The sequence below is a fragment of the Martes martes genome, assembly GCF_963455335.1.
Source record: "Martes martes genome assembly, chromosome: 10".
Classification (NCBI taxonomy): domain Eukaryota; kingdom Metazoa; phylum Chordata; class Mammalia; order Carnivora; family Mustelidae; genus Martes; species Martes martes.
In genome coordinates, this window is record NC_137898.1 from 2,259,109 (window position 1) to 2,277,382 (window position 18,274).

The 18,274-nt window shown below is 54.4% G+C and overlaps 1 protein-coding gene across 9 annotated transcripts in view; it reads right to left on the bottom strand.

The window, feature by feature from the left end:
- NAP1L4 (nucleosome assembly protein 1 like 4) overlaps positions 1-18,274 on the bottom strand; it is a 42,744-nt gene that overhangs the window by 8,480 nt on the left and 15,990 nt on the right. For all 9 annotated transcript variants that reach the window (XM_080814946.1, XM_080814951.1, XM_080814948.1 and 6 more), the window contains exons 3-13: positions 17,884-17,914; positions 16,977-17,035; positions 14,282-14,381; positions 11,816-11,957; positions 11,501-11,587; positions 9,862-9,993; positions 9,138-9,209; positions 4,727-4,866; positions 3,363-3,508; positions 896-918; positions 500-619 (exon numbers count right to left, since the gene is read on the bottom strand). In XM_080814946.1, the coding sequence (XP_080671072.1) occupies positions 500-619; positions 896-918; positions 3,363-3,508; positions 4,727-4,866; positions 9,138-9,209; positions 9,862-9,993; positions 11,501-11,587; positions 11,816-11,957; positions 14,282-14,381; positions 16,977-17,035; positions 17,884-17,897 (1,035 nt within the window). In that variant the 5' untranslated portion in view covers positions 17,898-17,914. The remainder of the gene's footprint in view (positions 1-499; positions 620-895; positions 919-3,362; positions 3,509-4,726; positions 4,867-9,137; positions 9,210-9,861; positions 9,994-11,500; positions 11,588-11,815; positions 11,958-14,281; positions 14,382-16,976; positions 17,036-17,883; positions 17,915-18,274) is intronic.

Sequence of the window (18,274 nt, forward strand, 5' to 3'; positions counted from 1 at the left end):
CGGCCCACTATAAAACCGAACTTTATTCCCATAAATCAAGACGACACAGCACGCTGAGCCTCGGTTAGGATGAAGAACGACCGCAGGTGACTGGCAGAGGACTGCTGGCGAGGCTGTGCTCCAGCAGGGGAGGGGGAGAGAGGGGCCTGCACAGCCCAGCCGCCCTTCCGTGCACCACGGGTTTCAAGTCTTTGGGGCCGGCACACCACAGGCTAGCAGAAGGCAGCTCCGTGGGTAACCTTTTCCTATTGCCAGACCTCTGAAACGGGAGATTCTCCTCATGTTGCCAAGTCACCCAAAGCTTACAGCCCTTCAGCAGGACAGGGTGAGCACTGGGACCTTCCAAGGGTGCTGTCCCTGGATGGGGGGGGGAATTTGTTCTCACAGAGCCCAAGCCCTTGCTCGGCCCTCAGCCCCCGACACCAGGGGGCCCCCAGGCTGCTGCTCAGGGTGCCCCGCACCGCCGGAGGCAGGCCCCCAGGGACTCCCATCCACATACGTTGTCATCATCCTCTATGGCCTCCCCCGTGAAGTAGAGCACAGCTCGCGGGACTATCCGCTCACGGAAGAAGTGTCCAATTTCAAAGTCAGAGGCTAATGTGAACTCCGAGTCTTCATCCTGAGAAGGGAAAAGCTCCACGTTAACTCGTGGGCATGGGTGAGCCCCGTGCCCCGCCCCCGCCCCCGCCCCGCCCCCTTGCTCTGGGGGACCCGGCACGGCTGGGGATAGCAGGGTGCCCCGGTCCCATATGCGCCAGCCCCACCCTGCAGTGTCGTGAACACAGGGTACCCCGGGTCTCAGGGAGGAGAAAGGAGAGACTGAGAAGAAGGTAGCCCTACTCTGGAGATAAAGAATTTGGCAGCACAAGGGATTTAAGGACGACACAAAGCTTACCAGTGACTCTCCATCTCCAGACGCTAGGGGGGGAAAAAAACACACGCAGGTTATGGTGACGACCAAAGCTTTTGCAGGTGCACGGGCACACCCGTGCCTCCCACGGCACCCTGACTGCCCACCCCCCCGCCCACCCTGGCCTGCCCAGCTTGGGAACGCCAGCTGGGGGGAAGATTCTCCTAGTCCAGTGCCAACAGGTGGAAAGGCCCATCGAGAGCCCCAGACTGTGGCCACCGGGTGCATTTACGCCTTAAGGAAAGTGTACCAGTGCCTGCAGCCCTGCAGGACTGTCGGGAAGAGGAAAATCCTCAAGCCTTGCTTCCGAAGCTCCACACTCAGTGGGGCGGCACCACGGGCGTCCGCGCGGCAAGGGGGAAGGCGCACACACAGTGCCAAAGCGCCCCTCCCGCAAAATGGAAAGACTCCCCGTGGGCAGAAGGGTGCTGCTGGTCGCTGCCCACCACAGAGCTCCCCCCACCCTCCCGCCCCAACATGCGTGTGTGAGGCTGGCCAGAACCCGACCCAGAACCAAGGGTGACAGGAAAGACAGGGACTTAAAACCACTCAACAAAGCCCAGTGACACTCGAATGATCACAGGACTCAAATCCGGAACTTGAGTAATGCTTGTTCAAGGCCGGGTCTTGCCAGGAGCTGGAGGCTCAGAGCACTGGCCTCATCCTGCCTCTCGGGGCCTCTCCCAGCTCGGCTGTTCCCCACGGGCTGGGCACCCACTGACAATACCACCCCGCACCACGGTCCCTGTGTCTCGACACATGAGCAACCCCTGCAGACTAAGATTTGGGTCTGGGGACGCTGGTCAAGGACTTTTGCTCATGTGTCTTTGGGACATGTTTTGTAGACTGAAGGACAAGGAGGGCACCAGACCAGCTTCTGTTTCCCTCATTTCAAAACACGCTTCCTGCATTCCGACACTTCTTCCTGGCCTGCCTGATCACCCCCCGACGGTCACTGTCTACCCGTTTATAGAGCTCATCACTTGATATGATGTGCGATTACTTTAAAAATAGCTATGTTTAGGTGTAATGTACCTACCAGACAGCTGATGTGTAAAATTCAACGACCCCTGGGACATTTTTAGAGTTATATAACCAACATAGGACAGTTTTTCAGAATGCCGAACGTCACCTCCCTCCAAATTCTGATTCCACTTAATTTCATTTTGATTTTATTAAATTACAATCTTAAGAAACCTTGCAACAAACCACTGCGTTCAGGAACCAAAGCCCCTCTGCTTCACGGCAAAAGCTCACAGGTGACTGCCAAAGGGGCTCCCTGGTCTAAAACAAGGGAACTGAACAAGTCCTTCTGTGGCTACTGTCACCCCCAAACCAACACACGTGCATCCCCTAAGCTCAAAGACAAATCCCAGAAAGATGCGGGCCCGAGGCTGAGGAGCGGAGCTTGAGAAGCGAGGGCCCTGGGCTCCGAGACAAAGTCTGGGTCCAAGGCTCGCACTAGAGCGCGGAGCGCCCCTGTGGCCAAGGGCAAACAGCTCACACGCCCACCAATTACTGAGGCGGGGCTGGCATTTCTACATTTCAGTCTGTCTGTGTTCATGGACAACAAAGAGGAAAAACGTTTGATCCGCGCTATTCTAACACGGCAAACCTTTGGCTTTTACATTCTCTCAAGTTTAGAAAATTTTGTTAAGACCTGCCAGTATTTGGGGTGCCCGGGGGGCTCAGTCATTAAGCGTCTGCCTTCGGCTCAGGTCATGCCCCAGGATCCTGGGATCGAGTCCCATATGGGGTTCCTTGCTCAGCAGGGAGCCTGCTTCTCCCTCTGCCTCCACCTTTCTCCCTGCTCGTTCTCTCTCTCTCTCAAACCAATAAAACCTTAAAAAAAAAGACTCACCAGTATTTACTCTTGAAACCTGCTGCTCACCCTCCACAAGGTCAAACTTTCCATCTTTATTTTATGACTCAGGGGAGTAAAAAATCGGAGTTTCCAAGCTAAGTCTTTCAAACGAGAAATCCAACTACTTGTGTTGTCGCGATCTATAAACCCCAAGACCCCTTGAGTTCTACCAAGTCACGGAGAAAAATAAAACAAAGCAGAATTGATGAGAAAGAGAGGGTGGCGGACACTCCCCGAGCTGTGCAGGTGTACCTGGGTCGCAACCAGCGACTGGCGACAGAGGGGGGCCTGTAGCAGGACGGGTGGCCCCCGGGCTGCCAGTGGGCCGCAGTACCAAGGTGTGGACGTGTCGGCTGGGGCGCTCTGGGCATCCGTCCAGCTTTCTCAGCGTGGAGCTCAGAGTGCCCGCCAGGCCTTCCCCTCCTGCCACCCCCTCTCCCCTACCCCGTGAGCACCGGCACCACGGCTCCTAGCACAGCACATGTGTCCTTACTGGCCAAGCTCGGCAGAGGACCGAGACCAGACCCTGCGGGTAACGATTCGACTTCACGAAGTATGTCATCAGTGTCTACAACGCACCCCACTCACCTTTCAGCGGGCTGAAGAAGTTGAAAAAGGAGTCGTTGGGAACTTGTTTGGTAATTGTTCTCACGGTGCCTCGGCCCTTGTGTTTCTGCTTCTTCTTGATTGTTTTGACCGTAACGTTCTTCCCTTTCTTCCAGTCAATAACACACCTATGGGGACAGACAGCCATCATGCACACAGACGTACGCCCTGAGAAACGCACAAATGTCCCCAGTAAACAAGGCACAGCGAGAGGCCAAACGTGGACAACGTAGGCAAACCAGCCCGCCAGCCGGCACCGCGCGCCTCTCAAGTCCAGGTGACCGCCAGCAAGAGGGAACTGGCCCAGCGGCATGGGCTGCCACCCCCTGGCTGGAAGCACCGTCGGAAGCCGGGGGCTTCTCCCCTGAGACCCTCCCCAAGCATGTTTGCTATGACCAAGCCTGGTCAAGGCTGGGCTAAGATGCCCAGAGCATGCTCAAGAGCTTGTCACCTGCTGCCTCTGTCCAGGCCCCGGAGCACACCTGAAGTCACCCACTCACAGCCCCAAGTTCTCAAGCAGCTAAGCGAGCGGGACAAGCTGGCGAGGTGGCAGATGACGGCTGCACCAAGTACTGACTGGGGCCAAGCGCACTGGGTCCAGGCTGCCAAGTGGGCCCGGCCAGGGGGTGAGCCCCGCACACTTCCTCGCCTCCCAGCGTCTGTGGACCACACGAGGAACCCCTGGGCAGCACGTGACTAGTCTGCTCGGGAACACGCCTGGACGGCCCGGCCCTGGGAAATGCGCTGTCGGGGTCACCGTGGCCAGGGTTTTGATAAAGCTCTGAACTGCTCCTGGGGGAGATCCAGGAGTATTTGGTTCCAGTGAACAATGGTAATCGTGTCAATTCAAAAAGAATTTCCCAAACCAAACCATGTCAAACAAACCAAGAGGGAAGAACTCCAAACCACATCCCCTGGCGACGGCTCCTGAAATCACCAAGGTGCTCCATCCTGAGTCAAAGACTTAAATGCCTCACCAATTCCCACAGCGAGCAGCTGCCCCGCACCACCCCGCATGGACTCCGCCCTTCTCTCAGCAAATACTCGCAGAGGTCGTCTATGGGCTCAGTGAGGACAGCGTCCCGTAAGGGGCCTAGAGAGTCCAGTCCTGCATCTGAGGAGGAGACTGGGCCACTAGCCCCCACCTGACACATGTGACCTCATGACCCATGTCCCAGCGCAGGCCGTCACAACCCCCCACAGAAGGCTATTTAACGCAAATCTTAGTCTACTGGGATTTTAAGAAAACTGAAAACATTTTGCTTTATTCCTAATTTCTTACTCATTAAGTTCTAAAATCATCTGTTTTTGTTTCAGAAACAGCAGTTGAAATGGCACGCTCTTACCCGTCACAATCAACTATTTCAGGACCTTCAAAGGAAAAGGGGTCCGCCTTATCCGGCTCTGACTTCATCTTGTACGTTTTTGTCAGGACTGAATTGGTGAAGTAGTCGTTGGGTTCAAAGTGGAACTCTAATACAAAAGACTAGAAACAAAAACTCAGGTAAGCGCCACTTAAAAACCGACAAGCCAGTGAGACTTTACGAACCACATGGTATGTACCAGAGCCCAGCGCCTCTCTGGGCACGATGCCACAGACAGAAACCGTTACTGAGAAGTTCAATAGGTATGGCCACGTATCAAGAAAAGCTTCTTCATTACAAAAATCAGCAGCACCAAGTTCAAACACAAACGACAGGTGGGGGAATACCTGTCGTACTTCAGCCCGAGAAGCGCCTCTGAGCCCTCGCCCCAGTGGAGTCTAAGCTCGCCTGGGGAACCCTAGCTTCCCTCTGCTGCCCTGGCCTCACCCCACGGAGGCAGGGGGGTCTGGACTAGCTGGGGAAACCAGGCAGCAGCGTCCAGCCCCCGCCTCCTTCGGCACATGGGCTCGGGCAGAGCACCGCCTTCTCTGTCGTGCAAGGGGGCCAGACTCTTGGTGGGGTGGGGTGGGGGGTATGGAGTGGGCCTCCTCAAACCACACCCAGGACAAGTTCAGCCTTTGTTCGCCAAGCGCCGTGTAATCTGGGGAACAAAGAGAGCCGCAGGATGTGGACAAACTGGCAGACACAAATCCAGTCAAGGGGCAGCAGGGAGGATCCTCGCTCGCCTCTTACGTGTGTATGAGCCACGGCAGTACCGGCAAGGGTGGCGGGAAGTCAGGCGCACTCACAGACTGTGCGCAGCTCTATAAAGGACCATCTGATGATATCAAGAAATTAAAATAAAATAGAATTCTCTGACCCGGTAATTCTACTCCGAGGTACTCACGGGTTGGGAAAGCCACCTAGGTAACCGCGTCACCACTAAGTGCAAAGACGCTCACCTCAGCCCTCGTTCAGGGAAGAAAGGAGGACGCCAGTTCAGTAAGTTACAGAGACTCTACAAATATCTGTGAGGCCTGCAAGTGCCGTGTGATCGTGGCGAGTCACTCTGTGTCTCTGTGCTATTGCTTCCTCATCTGCGAAGCGGAGGGAACAGCCCCCTCTCTCCCCCCGAGCTGGTTAGAGGACTGACCTCTGGAAGCACTTAGAAAACGGTTTATACAAGCAATACTTGTTAAATGGTAGTTATTTCAGTTTTCATTACAAGGACACAACTACCAACTGGGGAAAAATAGACTTAAAAGACTAAAACCGAACCACTTCCACTAAGGGGGAAGGGGAAACCACGCCCCGCAGAGCTGGAGGCCCTGGCCTGGCCAGGCGCAGCGCGGCACCCCACGCGAACCCCCCCTCGGCTCCTGGCCCCAGCCCCAGGGCGGCACACACCCTGAAGCCGGAAGCGAGTGTTCAGTCAGTGAGGAGGCTGCTAGGAGCCCAGAAGTCTGCAGGCTGCGCCCGCAACTGTGGACGGGCACCCCAGGGGACAGGGAGGGCTCACAAGCGCCACGCAGGGGCTCCGCCCCACTCCCCATGCAGGCGCGGGGCGCGGTCCTCTTCTTCATCTCCCACTTCCTTTCCCACCAGCTGTCTAGACCAAGCACGGCATCTCCCATCTTTTCCTTCCCCAGGGCCTCTGTTTAGTCTCGTGTCACACACGACTAAGGATGAATCAAGAAAGGGTTCCAGGGGCGCCCGGGGCTGGCTCAGTTGCTGAAGCGTCTGCCTTGAGCGCCTTTAGCTCAGGTCCCAAACCCAGGCCCCTGGGATCAAGCCCGGCACTGGACGCCCCACTCAGTCAGCAGCCTGCTTCTCTCTCTGCCCCTGGCCGGCTAGTGCTCCCTCGCTCCTATCTGAAATGGAAGGCAGGCACGGATGGAGGGTTCAAATCCAACAGGAACGGGCCCAAAGATGAGGCGCCTCCATCACACACCATCCCCTCTAGCCGGTCAGCCGTAAGCACACAGCAGAGGCCCAATCGTGCCCGTACTGAAGTGTGAACTGAGACCCCGCTCCCGCCTAGCGGGGTACACATGGCTGCTACCGCCCGTGCCCGCCCTGCCCGCGGGGCCACTGCGGGCCACTGCAGTCTGGGCAGACGGCACACGGGAACTCTGCACTACGCTTGAAATTAATTCAAAACGGAGAAAAAACCACGATGACTACAAAAAAACAAAGTGTGAAAAATACGTAAGTGAACATTCTCTGGCCTTATAAATGTTCACCTCCTTTAACCCAGTAAAACTGCCCTAAAATGGATCTAAACGGAGGAAATCACCCAAGTTCTAAACAAAGACTTGGGATCCAGAATGCTGGTGATAATGCCACAGGTGAGAACGGGGCGGAGGTGGCAGCGGTGCGCGTGGGCCACGGCAGTCAAGCACTTCCCGGCCTACGGAGGCTACAGTAACTATTTTCCGCCCGGCAGAGCCGGGACAACAGTGTCCACACATGTCACCCCACTGTGCTGCAGGAGAAGCGTGGAGACCCTGGAGAGGAGCAGAGGTGTGGGCACGGGAGAAGCAAACACACTGGCCCGGCTTCACTCGGACGCCAGATGGTTCGTATTTCTAATTTTACCATCTAAAATATTTCATGATAACTTTAAAAAGACAAAGACTATGGGGAGCCTGACTCCACAGGGGAGACATCTGTATGCTGTTCTTTACACCTCCCTGTTTTTCTCAGCGTTCCCCAGGCAGCATGCACGACTTTCCCAACAGGGAAGGTGCCTGGCCCATGCTCTACCCAGACTAGGTCCCCTGTCTGTCTATCAACCACAGTAAGAGAGGGAGAAAAGCGTCAGACAGGCCGAGAAAGAAAACAGACCCAGGAAATCACCAAACAAGAGTCTCATAAGAGCAAAGGAAGAAAAAAAAAGGATTGATCCAAAGGGGGAAAATTAATAAACGGAGTCTGGACGACCCATAGGTGAGAAAGAAGTGTCAGGAAAGAAAGGACACAGTCTTCCACGGCGCGCTCCCACCCCCCAGCTGCAAGCCCGCAGCCTCCGACTGCCTCATGTGGCCTCCGGGGGGCGACAGGGCCCAGCCCCTGCACCTGCCAACCAAGAGGCCCTGCGATAACCCCATTAACCAAGTGCAGCAGGAAAGGGGTGCCCCTTGGTCTGGGAACAGGCATCACTCCAGCTCCTGCCCAGGCCCCCACCAGCAGAGAGGAAGCTGAATGTCACCTCCCAGAGTGAGCTCAGCAGGAAAAGTTGAAGGGACACATCCCGTGTGTCCCCTTGCCCCTTGCCTCCAGCAAGGCACCTCCACCAGGACCAGGGAGGGAAATCCCATGAAAGCTGGCCCTCATCTGTGACCTGGAGCCAGTGCTCTGTGATGGGAAAGGAGGAGCCGGACCCCAGGTCCCGGGCCGTGTCCCCAGAGCCTGAAACCGAGAGCCACAAGTCAGTCAGTCACAAGCCACTGGAGCTGCTGTGGCACCGGAATGGAGCCCGTCAGCCACAGCCAGGCTAGCAGGCCACGAACAGTGCCTCCACGAGGAGCCACTCACGCAGGGTGATGGGCCCGTTCCCTGGAAGAAAGGAAAGGCTGGCTTCAGTCAGGTCCCTCTTAGCCCAGCAGGTCGTGGGGAAGGGTGCTGTGTGGCGGCCAGAGCAGGCACCCGCTGTTCAGGTCTGCCCATCCGCAGCTACGTCTCGGGTCAAAGCTAGGAGACTTTGTTCATGGGCATCTCAGCTTTCTATTAAGGTGCTGCTCGGGAACCAAAATAAGGGTCACAAGGGAGGGGCGGGGGTGTGGCTGCCAGGTGGTGGGTACTGAGAAGGGCATGTGCTGTGATGAGCCCTGAGTGTCACACCCAACTGATGAGTCACTGAACGCTACGTCCGACACCGACGATGCACGTCCGACACCGACGATGCGCGTATCTGCGCTCGCTAACTGAACACGGCAAGGATAAATGGATATAAACAAAGAGACAACAGCGAAGTGCTGCTCGTATCTGAGTACATACCTACCACCCTGTTTTACAGACGTCAGATCCTCACAAACCTGGGAGATGCTTAGGAGAAAGACACTGTCCCCTCTGACACGGAACAAGCCAGCCAAGAGTGGCACACGGCATGGCAGACACCACGGCCAAGGAGTCCCATGCTACATGGACTCCTTCACCTGCCACAGGCAGCCTGTGGCCTGAGCTGCCTGCCAGGATGCGCAGCACTGCTGGGCAAGACCCAGGAAGGCCACGTGAGAACATTCTAGTTCTCGGTGAGCATCCTGCTCAGGACCAGCCTACCACCCTGCAAGTGTGTGGCCAAGTGTGCATCTCTTGCCACAGCTCCGAGCCCCTCACCCTCAGAGCCTGACCTGTTTGATGCCAACAAGGAGCTCAGGCCATCAGCACTCACCATAGGCTGCCCAGGGTCTGAAAACTTCACTTTGATATCCTGCAGGTGCTTCAAGATCGGTTCATCGTACTCCTGATTAACGAGAGAAAAAAAAGAAATTTCTACTGGGCTTTTCCCAAACAACACACATGTCCCCGCTGGGGCTCACTGTCGCACACAGGGGTCAGTGGGAAGCCACACACATCCGAGCGACGACAAGCGGTCAGCAACACGGTGCCGCCTCTCTCTGGTCTAGAGCACTGGGAACCATCCAGGCTAGGCAGGCACGGCAAGAGCCCGACTTGTTTTCAAACTACCACCCGCTGCCACTGCGTACAGGGATCAACCAGGCCTGCTGGGCCTCACGTCTCTGAAGAAACACCTCGGGTCAGCTTCGGACCCTGTTGGCCAATTTTCTGGTCTCCTGCCCTCACACTTTCCCACTTGTCCATTCACAGTAAGGTGGGGAAGGGTCTCGAGTCTGTTCACAGGCTTTCTGCGGTGAGGCGGCAGACCTCAGGGAAGAAGGTGAGACCATGCCAAGTCGTGGCTCAGCCGCAGACGGGCAGGCTTCCCAGCAGCACGACAGCGAGACCTCAGGAGATCAAGACCACTCAGGTGAGCTGCCAGTCACACGAAGTGCCTTTCCACCCACCGCAAAGGACCACTCAACTCTGAGTTAAGTGGTTCATAAGTAAACAGTTACTAAGACTAAAAGCTCTCTATAAGGCGGAAATTTGCTTACCTGGACTAACTCACTTAGCATATCTACATTTCTAAAGATGGTGAACCAGAACTCTGGAATTCCTTTGGGGTTTGGCTCCTCTGCTGTTGCTGCTTCTTTTTCTGCTATGACTACTTTATTTTTCATGTCTCCCTAAAAAAAATAAAGATGCCAAACAGGACACTTAGCACAAAACAACACATTTACATTCAATGGCTTAACAGAGTGTAAATTTCGGAATCCTGCACAAACGTCAAAAACTGTGTTCTCTGGGGGTGCCTGGGTGGCTCAGTGGGTTAAGCCTCTGCCTTCAGCTCAGGTCGTGATCTCAGGGTCCTGGGATTGAGCCCTGCATCAGACTCTCCGCTCGGCGGGGAACCTGCTTCCCCCCTCCCTCTCTCTGCCTGCCTCTCTGCCTGCTTGTGATCTGTCAAATAGATAAAATCTTTAAACTAAAAAAGAAAAACAAAAAAACAAAACTGCGTTCTCCGTGCACGTTCCACTTTTAAATGTTCCCAAGCATTCAAAGCACTCCCTTCAGAGGTAATTCTGTGACATAATTTTAGAAGACGGTACAATGCCATCAACCTCGGGGAAGGTGTCAAGTGCCACTCTATGAGACGCCCATCCCGGGACAACCAGCCACCCAGCGCCGGCCAGACTCCAGCGCCCCGGCAACAAGGAGCGCCGAGCAGCATGTCCGTCCGACAGAGAGGAGGCGGCTACAGGTGTCCAGGAAGGAACTGCTCGCCAACACCGGGGAGGCGACTGGACAGGCTACGCGTGATGTGCGGAGGCGGCTTTTCTAACCTCGGGGCCCCGGGAATGGGCAGGCCCAGGGAGGTCGGGCACAGCACTAACCGGAGCCACGGCACATGCGGCCACTCCATCACGTGGCAGTCTCATGTGAGAACGATCGTGAGGGGCTTTAGAGAGTAACAGAGGCTGATGTTTCTTGAGCAACAAGGAAACGATGCACAACTAGGCTCACTCACAGCCATAGCCTCAACTAGGCCAGCTTCTAAGGTATGTTTGAAAGATCAAAGCATATGGTCACTACAACCAACACACACTGCAAAAAAATGCCTAAAAAAGAGCCCTGATGGATAAAAAAGGACAAAAGCTACTTGGCTTCCCAACAAGTTACCCTGCGGACCAAGTTATCCCGCAGCATGCTGGGTCTTCCCGTGGCTCCGGAACGGGGCGGAAGGCTGTGAGTTGAGGAGGAGCTCCGAAGCCCAAGGGGCTGGGGGCGCCGCGGCTACTTGGGTCACTGCCCCAGTCCTGGAGGGCGGCGGCCCGGACCCCACCAAGCCCTCTGCACAACCCCGACCCCGCAGGGACTGCCGACACAGGGGCCCCCTCCCCTTGTGGGACTTTGCCGACGTTCTCATTGGACTCATCCGATCCCACATCCCACCGTCCTGCGGCACGGAGCTGTTTAGACGCCGGAGGAGGGGGAGCCTGGCCGGGTCACGGAATTAACGGATACCGGACCCGCCAGCCGCTCCGTGGTCTGATCGGAAAGAAATCGCAGCGGCCAACCTCAGGGCGAAGCGGCCCCCGCCGTCAGGGTTGCCGTCCTCTGTGATGCCGAGACAGACTTCCTCGACCTAGCACCGCCGCGGCAGCCCCGGCTCGCTCGCTCACAAACACTCACCGCCAACTTATCCTCCTCTTCGTTGTCACTGTGCCACTCTGACTCGGCGTCTGTCGGCTCCACATCCCCGGTGATGAACTCCCTTCTCTGAGTAAGAACGAGACCGTCTTAGAGTCAGGGCAGGTTAGTCAGAAACTCGAGTTCAGTTTGTACATCACGTCTGTGAAAAGCCCGTGAAAACCGACGCTTTCGTAACGTATGATTCTAGGTCTGGGGCTTGAGGGAGAACCGTTCGGGATCCTCCACCCCGCAACGGGGGGTCCTACGAGAAGGATGCGCCGAAGCGGCGCGGGCAGCGCAGAGGGAGCGGCCCACCTTGTCGAAGAGGGGCTGGTACAGGGCGGCGTACTTCCTCTCCAGGTCGTGCACCTCCTCGTAGAACTTGGCTTCGATGTGGGCGCAGCGCACCTGCAGCTGCTTCAGCGCGTTGATCCTCCTCCGGACGGCCTTCGGCAGGCTGGAAGAGCGAAGGAAAGGGAACTCACCCTCCGGCCTGCAAAGGAAGGCAGCGCGCCTGTCCATCTCCTTAAGATAAACTCAGGCTAACGGAGAACTCACATCCTCACTCGCAGAAATGAGCCCCTAAACAGCGTTAGAAAGACGAACATCCCAACAGAAGGGGTTGGGGGGGTGCGGCGCTGACGGAGAATCCACGAAAGATACAAATCATCAAGCATGGGATAAAGGTTCAATCCCACAAAATGTCCGGACGCCTGGGTGGCTCAGTTGGTTAAGCGGCTGCCTTTGGCTCAGGTCATGATCCCAGTGTCCTGGGATCGAGTCCCACATCGGGCTCCTTGCTCAGCAGGGAGCCTGCTTCTCTGTCTGCCTGTGCCCACACGCGCGCTCTCTCTCTGACAAGTAAATAAATAAAATCTTTAAAAGAACTGCTGTCTGTTCCTTACCAAACTGGCAGTTAAAAAAACCTGGGTTTGATGAGCCCAAGAAGCCCTGTAACAGCCCCACCCACCTTAAAGACAAAGCAGAACCTCAATGTTCCTTGGGTCCAGTAACTCTCCTTCCAGGAACTTACGCTAAGGGAATACCCAAACGCTTGTGTGCTGCTATGTCCCCTGAGGCATTACTTGTAAAAATGGAAAACCGAAAACAATGGCACGTTGAACAGGAGTAGAACACAGCCTGTCCAAAATCGTGTTTCCAGAGAATATTCAGCACCAGGTGAAGGGCTCATGTTGCTACACTAAGGGGAAAATCAGACACAACACAGACAAGTAAGTGGGGTCTGTACCCTTGCACGGTCGGGTAACTTTGAGATTCTTTGCCTTTTGATACTTCTCGACTTTTTTTTTTTTTTTTAAGATTTATTTACTTATTTAAAAAAATTTTAAAAGATTTTATTTATTTAACAGTGAGAAAGAGATCACAGTAGGCAGAGAGGCAGGCAGAGGCGGGGGTGAGGGGGAAGCAGGCCCCCCACTGAGCAGAGAGCCTGATGCGGGCTCGATCCCAGGACCCTGAGATCGTGACCTGAGCTGAGGGCAAAGGCTTAACCCACTGAGCCCCGCAGGCGCCCCTTATTTACTTTAGAGAGAGAAAGGCAGGAGCAGAGGGAGAGGGACGAGCAGACTCCACGCTGAGCATAGAGCCTGACATGGGGCTCAATCTTACAACCCCGAGATTGGGACCTGAGCCGAAATCAAGAGTCGGATGATCAACTCAGGCACCCCAGTACTTCTCTATAGTCTAGAAATATTTCCGTTTGTATGCACTACTTTCATACATCAGAAGAAACAAACCCCATTCTAACCCATCAAAACTCTATGTTTAACCTGAAGCCCTCGGTCACCATCTGAAACAAAGAGATCTCTGGGCCTCATCACAGACCCATACAGCCCTCCTGGGCAGTGTCGACCTGGGCCGAGCCCTCCAGGTGGGACTAGCAGTAGCCCGAGTACTCTACCCTTCCTGTGACAACACAGGGAGTCCTAGCTGCTCCGACGTGCAGCACTGTTTGGAATAAACACTGGCACAGCCTTACATCAAAGGACCCTGCCGCCCCACCCAGAGCCACCTCAGGGTAAAGGTCCTTTACCAAGACCCCTAAACTACTGTCCTATCTCTAGGACTACTGCTGGCAGGAGAACAAGGAGGAAGCACGGTGAGGACCTAATGAAACGGGAGACAGACAGAAACACCACTATTTCTCTTCCGCATTAACCACACGAGTACAATTTTATCTTTCCTCGTCTTCCTGACAGAGTAAAAACAACAAAGGATTTTAAGCAAACTGGACCCCGATATCCTACATCCAGCTGTCCCCCAATCAGTTACAATAACTCCACACTGGCCCCCCAACAGGCACGTACCATGCAGTACATCCAACATGGGACTAGTCCTATTCCGTGAAACCTCGCTCCCAGCCCCGGCATTCCCTCTGCATGAGAGCCACCCCACTCACCTGGAGTCTAGCCAGCAAACTAGGGAGAGACCATGATCACCCTCAACTCTCCTACTCCCCCTCACAGTACCACGACGTTGGCCTGAGGAGAGTCAGCCGGAAGCCAGCACCCTGCCACCCTGAGCCGGGCCCAAGGGCCCTCCGGCTAGCTAACGCCACCCCCCCGCCCCGCAACCCCTACCACAGGCCTGCATCTCTGCCACCTGCCAAGCCCAAGCGCTCCTCTTTGGAACCCAGTGCCTGCTTCTCAGCACCCAAAATCTGCTCAACGAGGAAGGCGCGTGTCCTGTCCTAAGGAACCAGGAAATCGGTCTTTTCCCCTTTGCTTAAGTTGTACCGAGTCGCATGCACGTGATACTCACGTCTCGATGTAACTGGAAGGAGTGTGGGAGACACTGTCAAGCCGTTCCTGTAAAGCTGCCAAAACTTGAGGATTCTGCATCACCTGATCAGTGAGCTTTTCTATTAAGAGGTAAAAACAAGGCCAGAATATTTAAAACACGCCCAACACAGAACAGCCAAGGGGACAAAACCAACAGCACGGACCTCCCCAGCTTTGACTGTTCACTTTAACTTCTAAATGTAGCAAGCGGCTTCTTAAAAACATGTTTTGAAAATACTAAACATGTATTTTATTTTTTCTGGGTGGGGGGACCAGAGGGCGGCGGGGGGGGGGGGAGAGAATCTCAAGCTGACTCCCTGCCTAGCACAGAGCCTGAGCTGGGGTCCGATCACGTGACCCTGAAATCATGACCTGAGCTGAAATAAAGAGTCGGACACGTAACTGACTGAGCCCCCCCAGGCGCCCCTTCAAATGTATTCTAAAGGCATCTGAGCCCGTTACCCAGCTGAGCGGGCGGTCAGGAGTGCACTGCAGGGCGCCCAGGGAGGGAGCTCTGGTTCTTGCTCCAGCTGTTTAGCCGCACACCTCCCAGGGATGCCGTCACCTCCCAGTTCAGGGGCCTATCTCCTGCCACCTCCCTTTCTCTCCCCCAGACCTAAGGGGGCCCAGAAGCCACAGACAGGGACGAGGCAACAATGTCTTCTGAGGGACAGAAGTGCTTACTGGCGGCCCAGCTCACGTCCCAGGAAGTCCTACGTGCACCGGCTCCTGGTGCACCAGAAGCGCAAGTTCTGCTTCCACCTTGAACTACACTGCCCTTTTGCCCAAACCACCCCCTCCACACCACACTCCCTCACTACCCCCTCCCAAAAATCACTGGCCTCCTCCCCTACACTGTGCTGGTGGCTCACACACATCACTGTTTCCCAACGAACGAACAAGACACTGAGGGGGAAGGGAGCTCTTTTCCTCCACTGTAACCAACAGTGGCACGACACAGCACCGGCCCATGGCAGAGACGCTCAGTGTTTGCTGAACTGATGCCTGCTCGTTCCCACTGGCCAGGAACCCTAATTTAGCACCCTCACCTGACTCCAAAGGTGCCTGGGAGCGCTCCCTACCTTTCTGTACTACAGTCACATGGGCAAGCAAAGGATACCAAGTAGGCAACTCAATTTCAACATTTTAGTTATAAATAGCGGCTACCAGGAAGCACTGGGTGGTGTCATCTATGCAATTCTGTATACATACAACTGGGCATGCGTACAGTACGTGAATACCACAGCACACACAGACACGCATCTTCTCTAGCTCCTGCCACTGAAAGGCCTAGAAGCCGCTAACACGTAGCATCTATATTCTGGTTTCTATACACCTCCCCTACTGTAAGGAACAGGGCCCCTGGCAGAAATGGTGCACTCCAGGTCCAGAGCAAGAGTTCAAGGAAAAATGGAGCTTAGCATCAGAAAGCTACGAGGTGCTCAAAGCTCAAGGGGACAAGGCAAAAGGTCACAGAAGCCAGTCTGAAGAGACCTGCCCTGCCCACGTGGGACAATTTGCACATCAAGAAGAGTACTGATGGCACCTACGAAACACTGAAGGAGAAAGGATCTCGAACACTGAAGTAGGGGCTGGGAGAGGGAAAGGCCGTCTCTGACAGACGTAATACGCAGTAGGACTGCCATACTTAGAAAAGCGCCCTGTGCAAACACCAATGTCATTCCCGATTCCACAGGATCATTATCACGACTCGGGGAGAACAGGATGTCCACAGGATGACCAACAGGTCACTTGCTGAAGAGACCCTCACAATGGGGAAGGCTGCCGGACACGAGCTTCCCCACGTCCTCGATCCCAGGATCCCTGGCCACGACCCCAGCACGCTCCCCCTGCAGCAGGTCACTACCGGCAGTCTGAATCTAATGGGATGAAAACCACCCGACCAATCCGGAGCCTGGCCGTTCTCCAAGACCGCCGGCCTGCACAGCCTGCCACTGTGTCACTGCAGGGAAGGGTAAACAGGCGGGAGAACAGCTCTAGAATAAGGGACACAGAACTAGATTCGGGACATCACTGGGGGCTACGGCTAAAAAGGAGCAGCCGAGAACGGTGAGGCAACAGTAGCACAACTCTGTGTTCATATAGCTACACAGTATCGTGCAAATGCCGTATTTCCTGGTTGTGGTCACAGCGTTAGGGGTTAGGGGCGCTCATCCTAGTTCCTAGGAAATTTACACAAAACTGTTTTAGAAGAAAAGAGTCAAGATACCCACAATTTGCGTTCAAACAGTTTAAGGGGGAAAAAGTATAGATCTAATAAATTTTTAAAAAGAAGAAAAAAGAACACATCTATGAACTGAGGGACAAATTGACATGGAGTCTGAGTTTGCTCCCGGAGGATCAGGGAAGAACAAAGGACACAGATGGAAAAGACTGGTCCTGGCTGAGCAACGCCGACACTGCGTGGCAGCGGGCACAAGGAGGCACACCGTGCTAGCTAGCCTACTTCTGGAAAGCCCAAAGCTCCTATCATGGAAGGTTTTACAGGAAGTTCTGTTCACGTGAACGACTCCGACGTCCCCAAACCCCCAAAGCCCAGTGAAGCTTCACGTGGATGACTTGGCTTGTCGCGAGCACTGGCTCAAGAGCGGAGGCTACCCCGCTCTGCGCGCGAACTCTCCCGCGGTGACCTTTCCCACGGGCGGTGAACTGACCTGTGTGACTTGCATTTTTAGCAGCCTCCAAGGCATCTGAAGGAACACCGTCTGAAAAACTAAGACCGTACGTTAAGTATTAGCTATCAAGACGTTCCAAAGAGTACAAGGGCATTTTCCTCGTGCAACACATTAAGAGGTAGCTCTACAACAACTTCGCACTTGGACAGAACTACGGACACACGGGTGTATCTATGAGGTTTGTTTTGGTTATTAAAAACAAAACAAAACAAAAACCACCTACCACTGAACACACCCCACCGCCACCCTGATGTGCCCCAAAGTTCTAATTTCCAACCCTGGCCGAAGCTGCTTAGTTTTTATTTCTAGTTTCCATCCCCCCAAAACTCTGCTCCCCACCCTCAAACCGAACCCACTAGCCGATCAACATGCACGCTACACTGTGGTCGGCGGCCAACAGGATCAAAGAAGAGCTACCTTACCGAGTTTTCAGGACACAACGCCCACGGTGGCTCTGTAAGCTCACCACAGAAAGTCTACCAACAATGAAATGTCATGAAAACAGCTGCATCAGTTTTCAAAGACACCTGGACATGGCTTCCCTCACCAAAATTACACCACGTCAAACACTACGCAGCACCAAATGCAGCTTTCAGGACGCGCCACGAAACAAAATCTCTCTTTCACTCGACCCCCAGAGGCCACATGATGTGAGGGCGGCATCCAGTCACTCTCAGACAGCAATGTGGTCACTTCCCACGAAAGGGTTCTCAGTATCGATGCTTGAGACACTTCCCCTGTGCGAAGCCCCTTCTTCATGGGCTCAAACACACCGGGGAAGGGAAGCCATCCCACCAGAGCTTCTATGACATTTACTCATGGGTGGCTTGGCTCATGCTCATCAACTAAAACTTAAGTCCCAATTAGCAAGTTCATTTTGGCTTACCTGTTATCTGCCATCTGAGTGTTTTGATCTCCTACAAATTAAGAGAGTTATAACAATTAACATCGCTAAATATTCACAATGAACTTTCTAGGGTGCTTGTAGCGGTCAGTGGCTGTCTATGGGGGATGAGGGTCCACCAGGAGGAGCAGGAGGGAACTTTCTGGGATGATGGAAATGTCTAGATCTTAAACGGGCTGTTGGGTTTCTTGAGTATATACACTTGTCAAATTCATCAAATCTTACACTTAGGATCTATGCGTTTCAGTGCATGCATATTTTGCTCAATAAAAACAAACGAACAAACTCTCTTTTTGGTGCTAAAATGGCCAGAGTTCAAAGGAATACTAATCAATTCTAATTTGCCTTCTCTCTCTAATAAGCTTCCGCAACA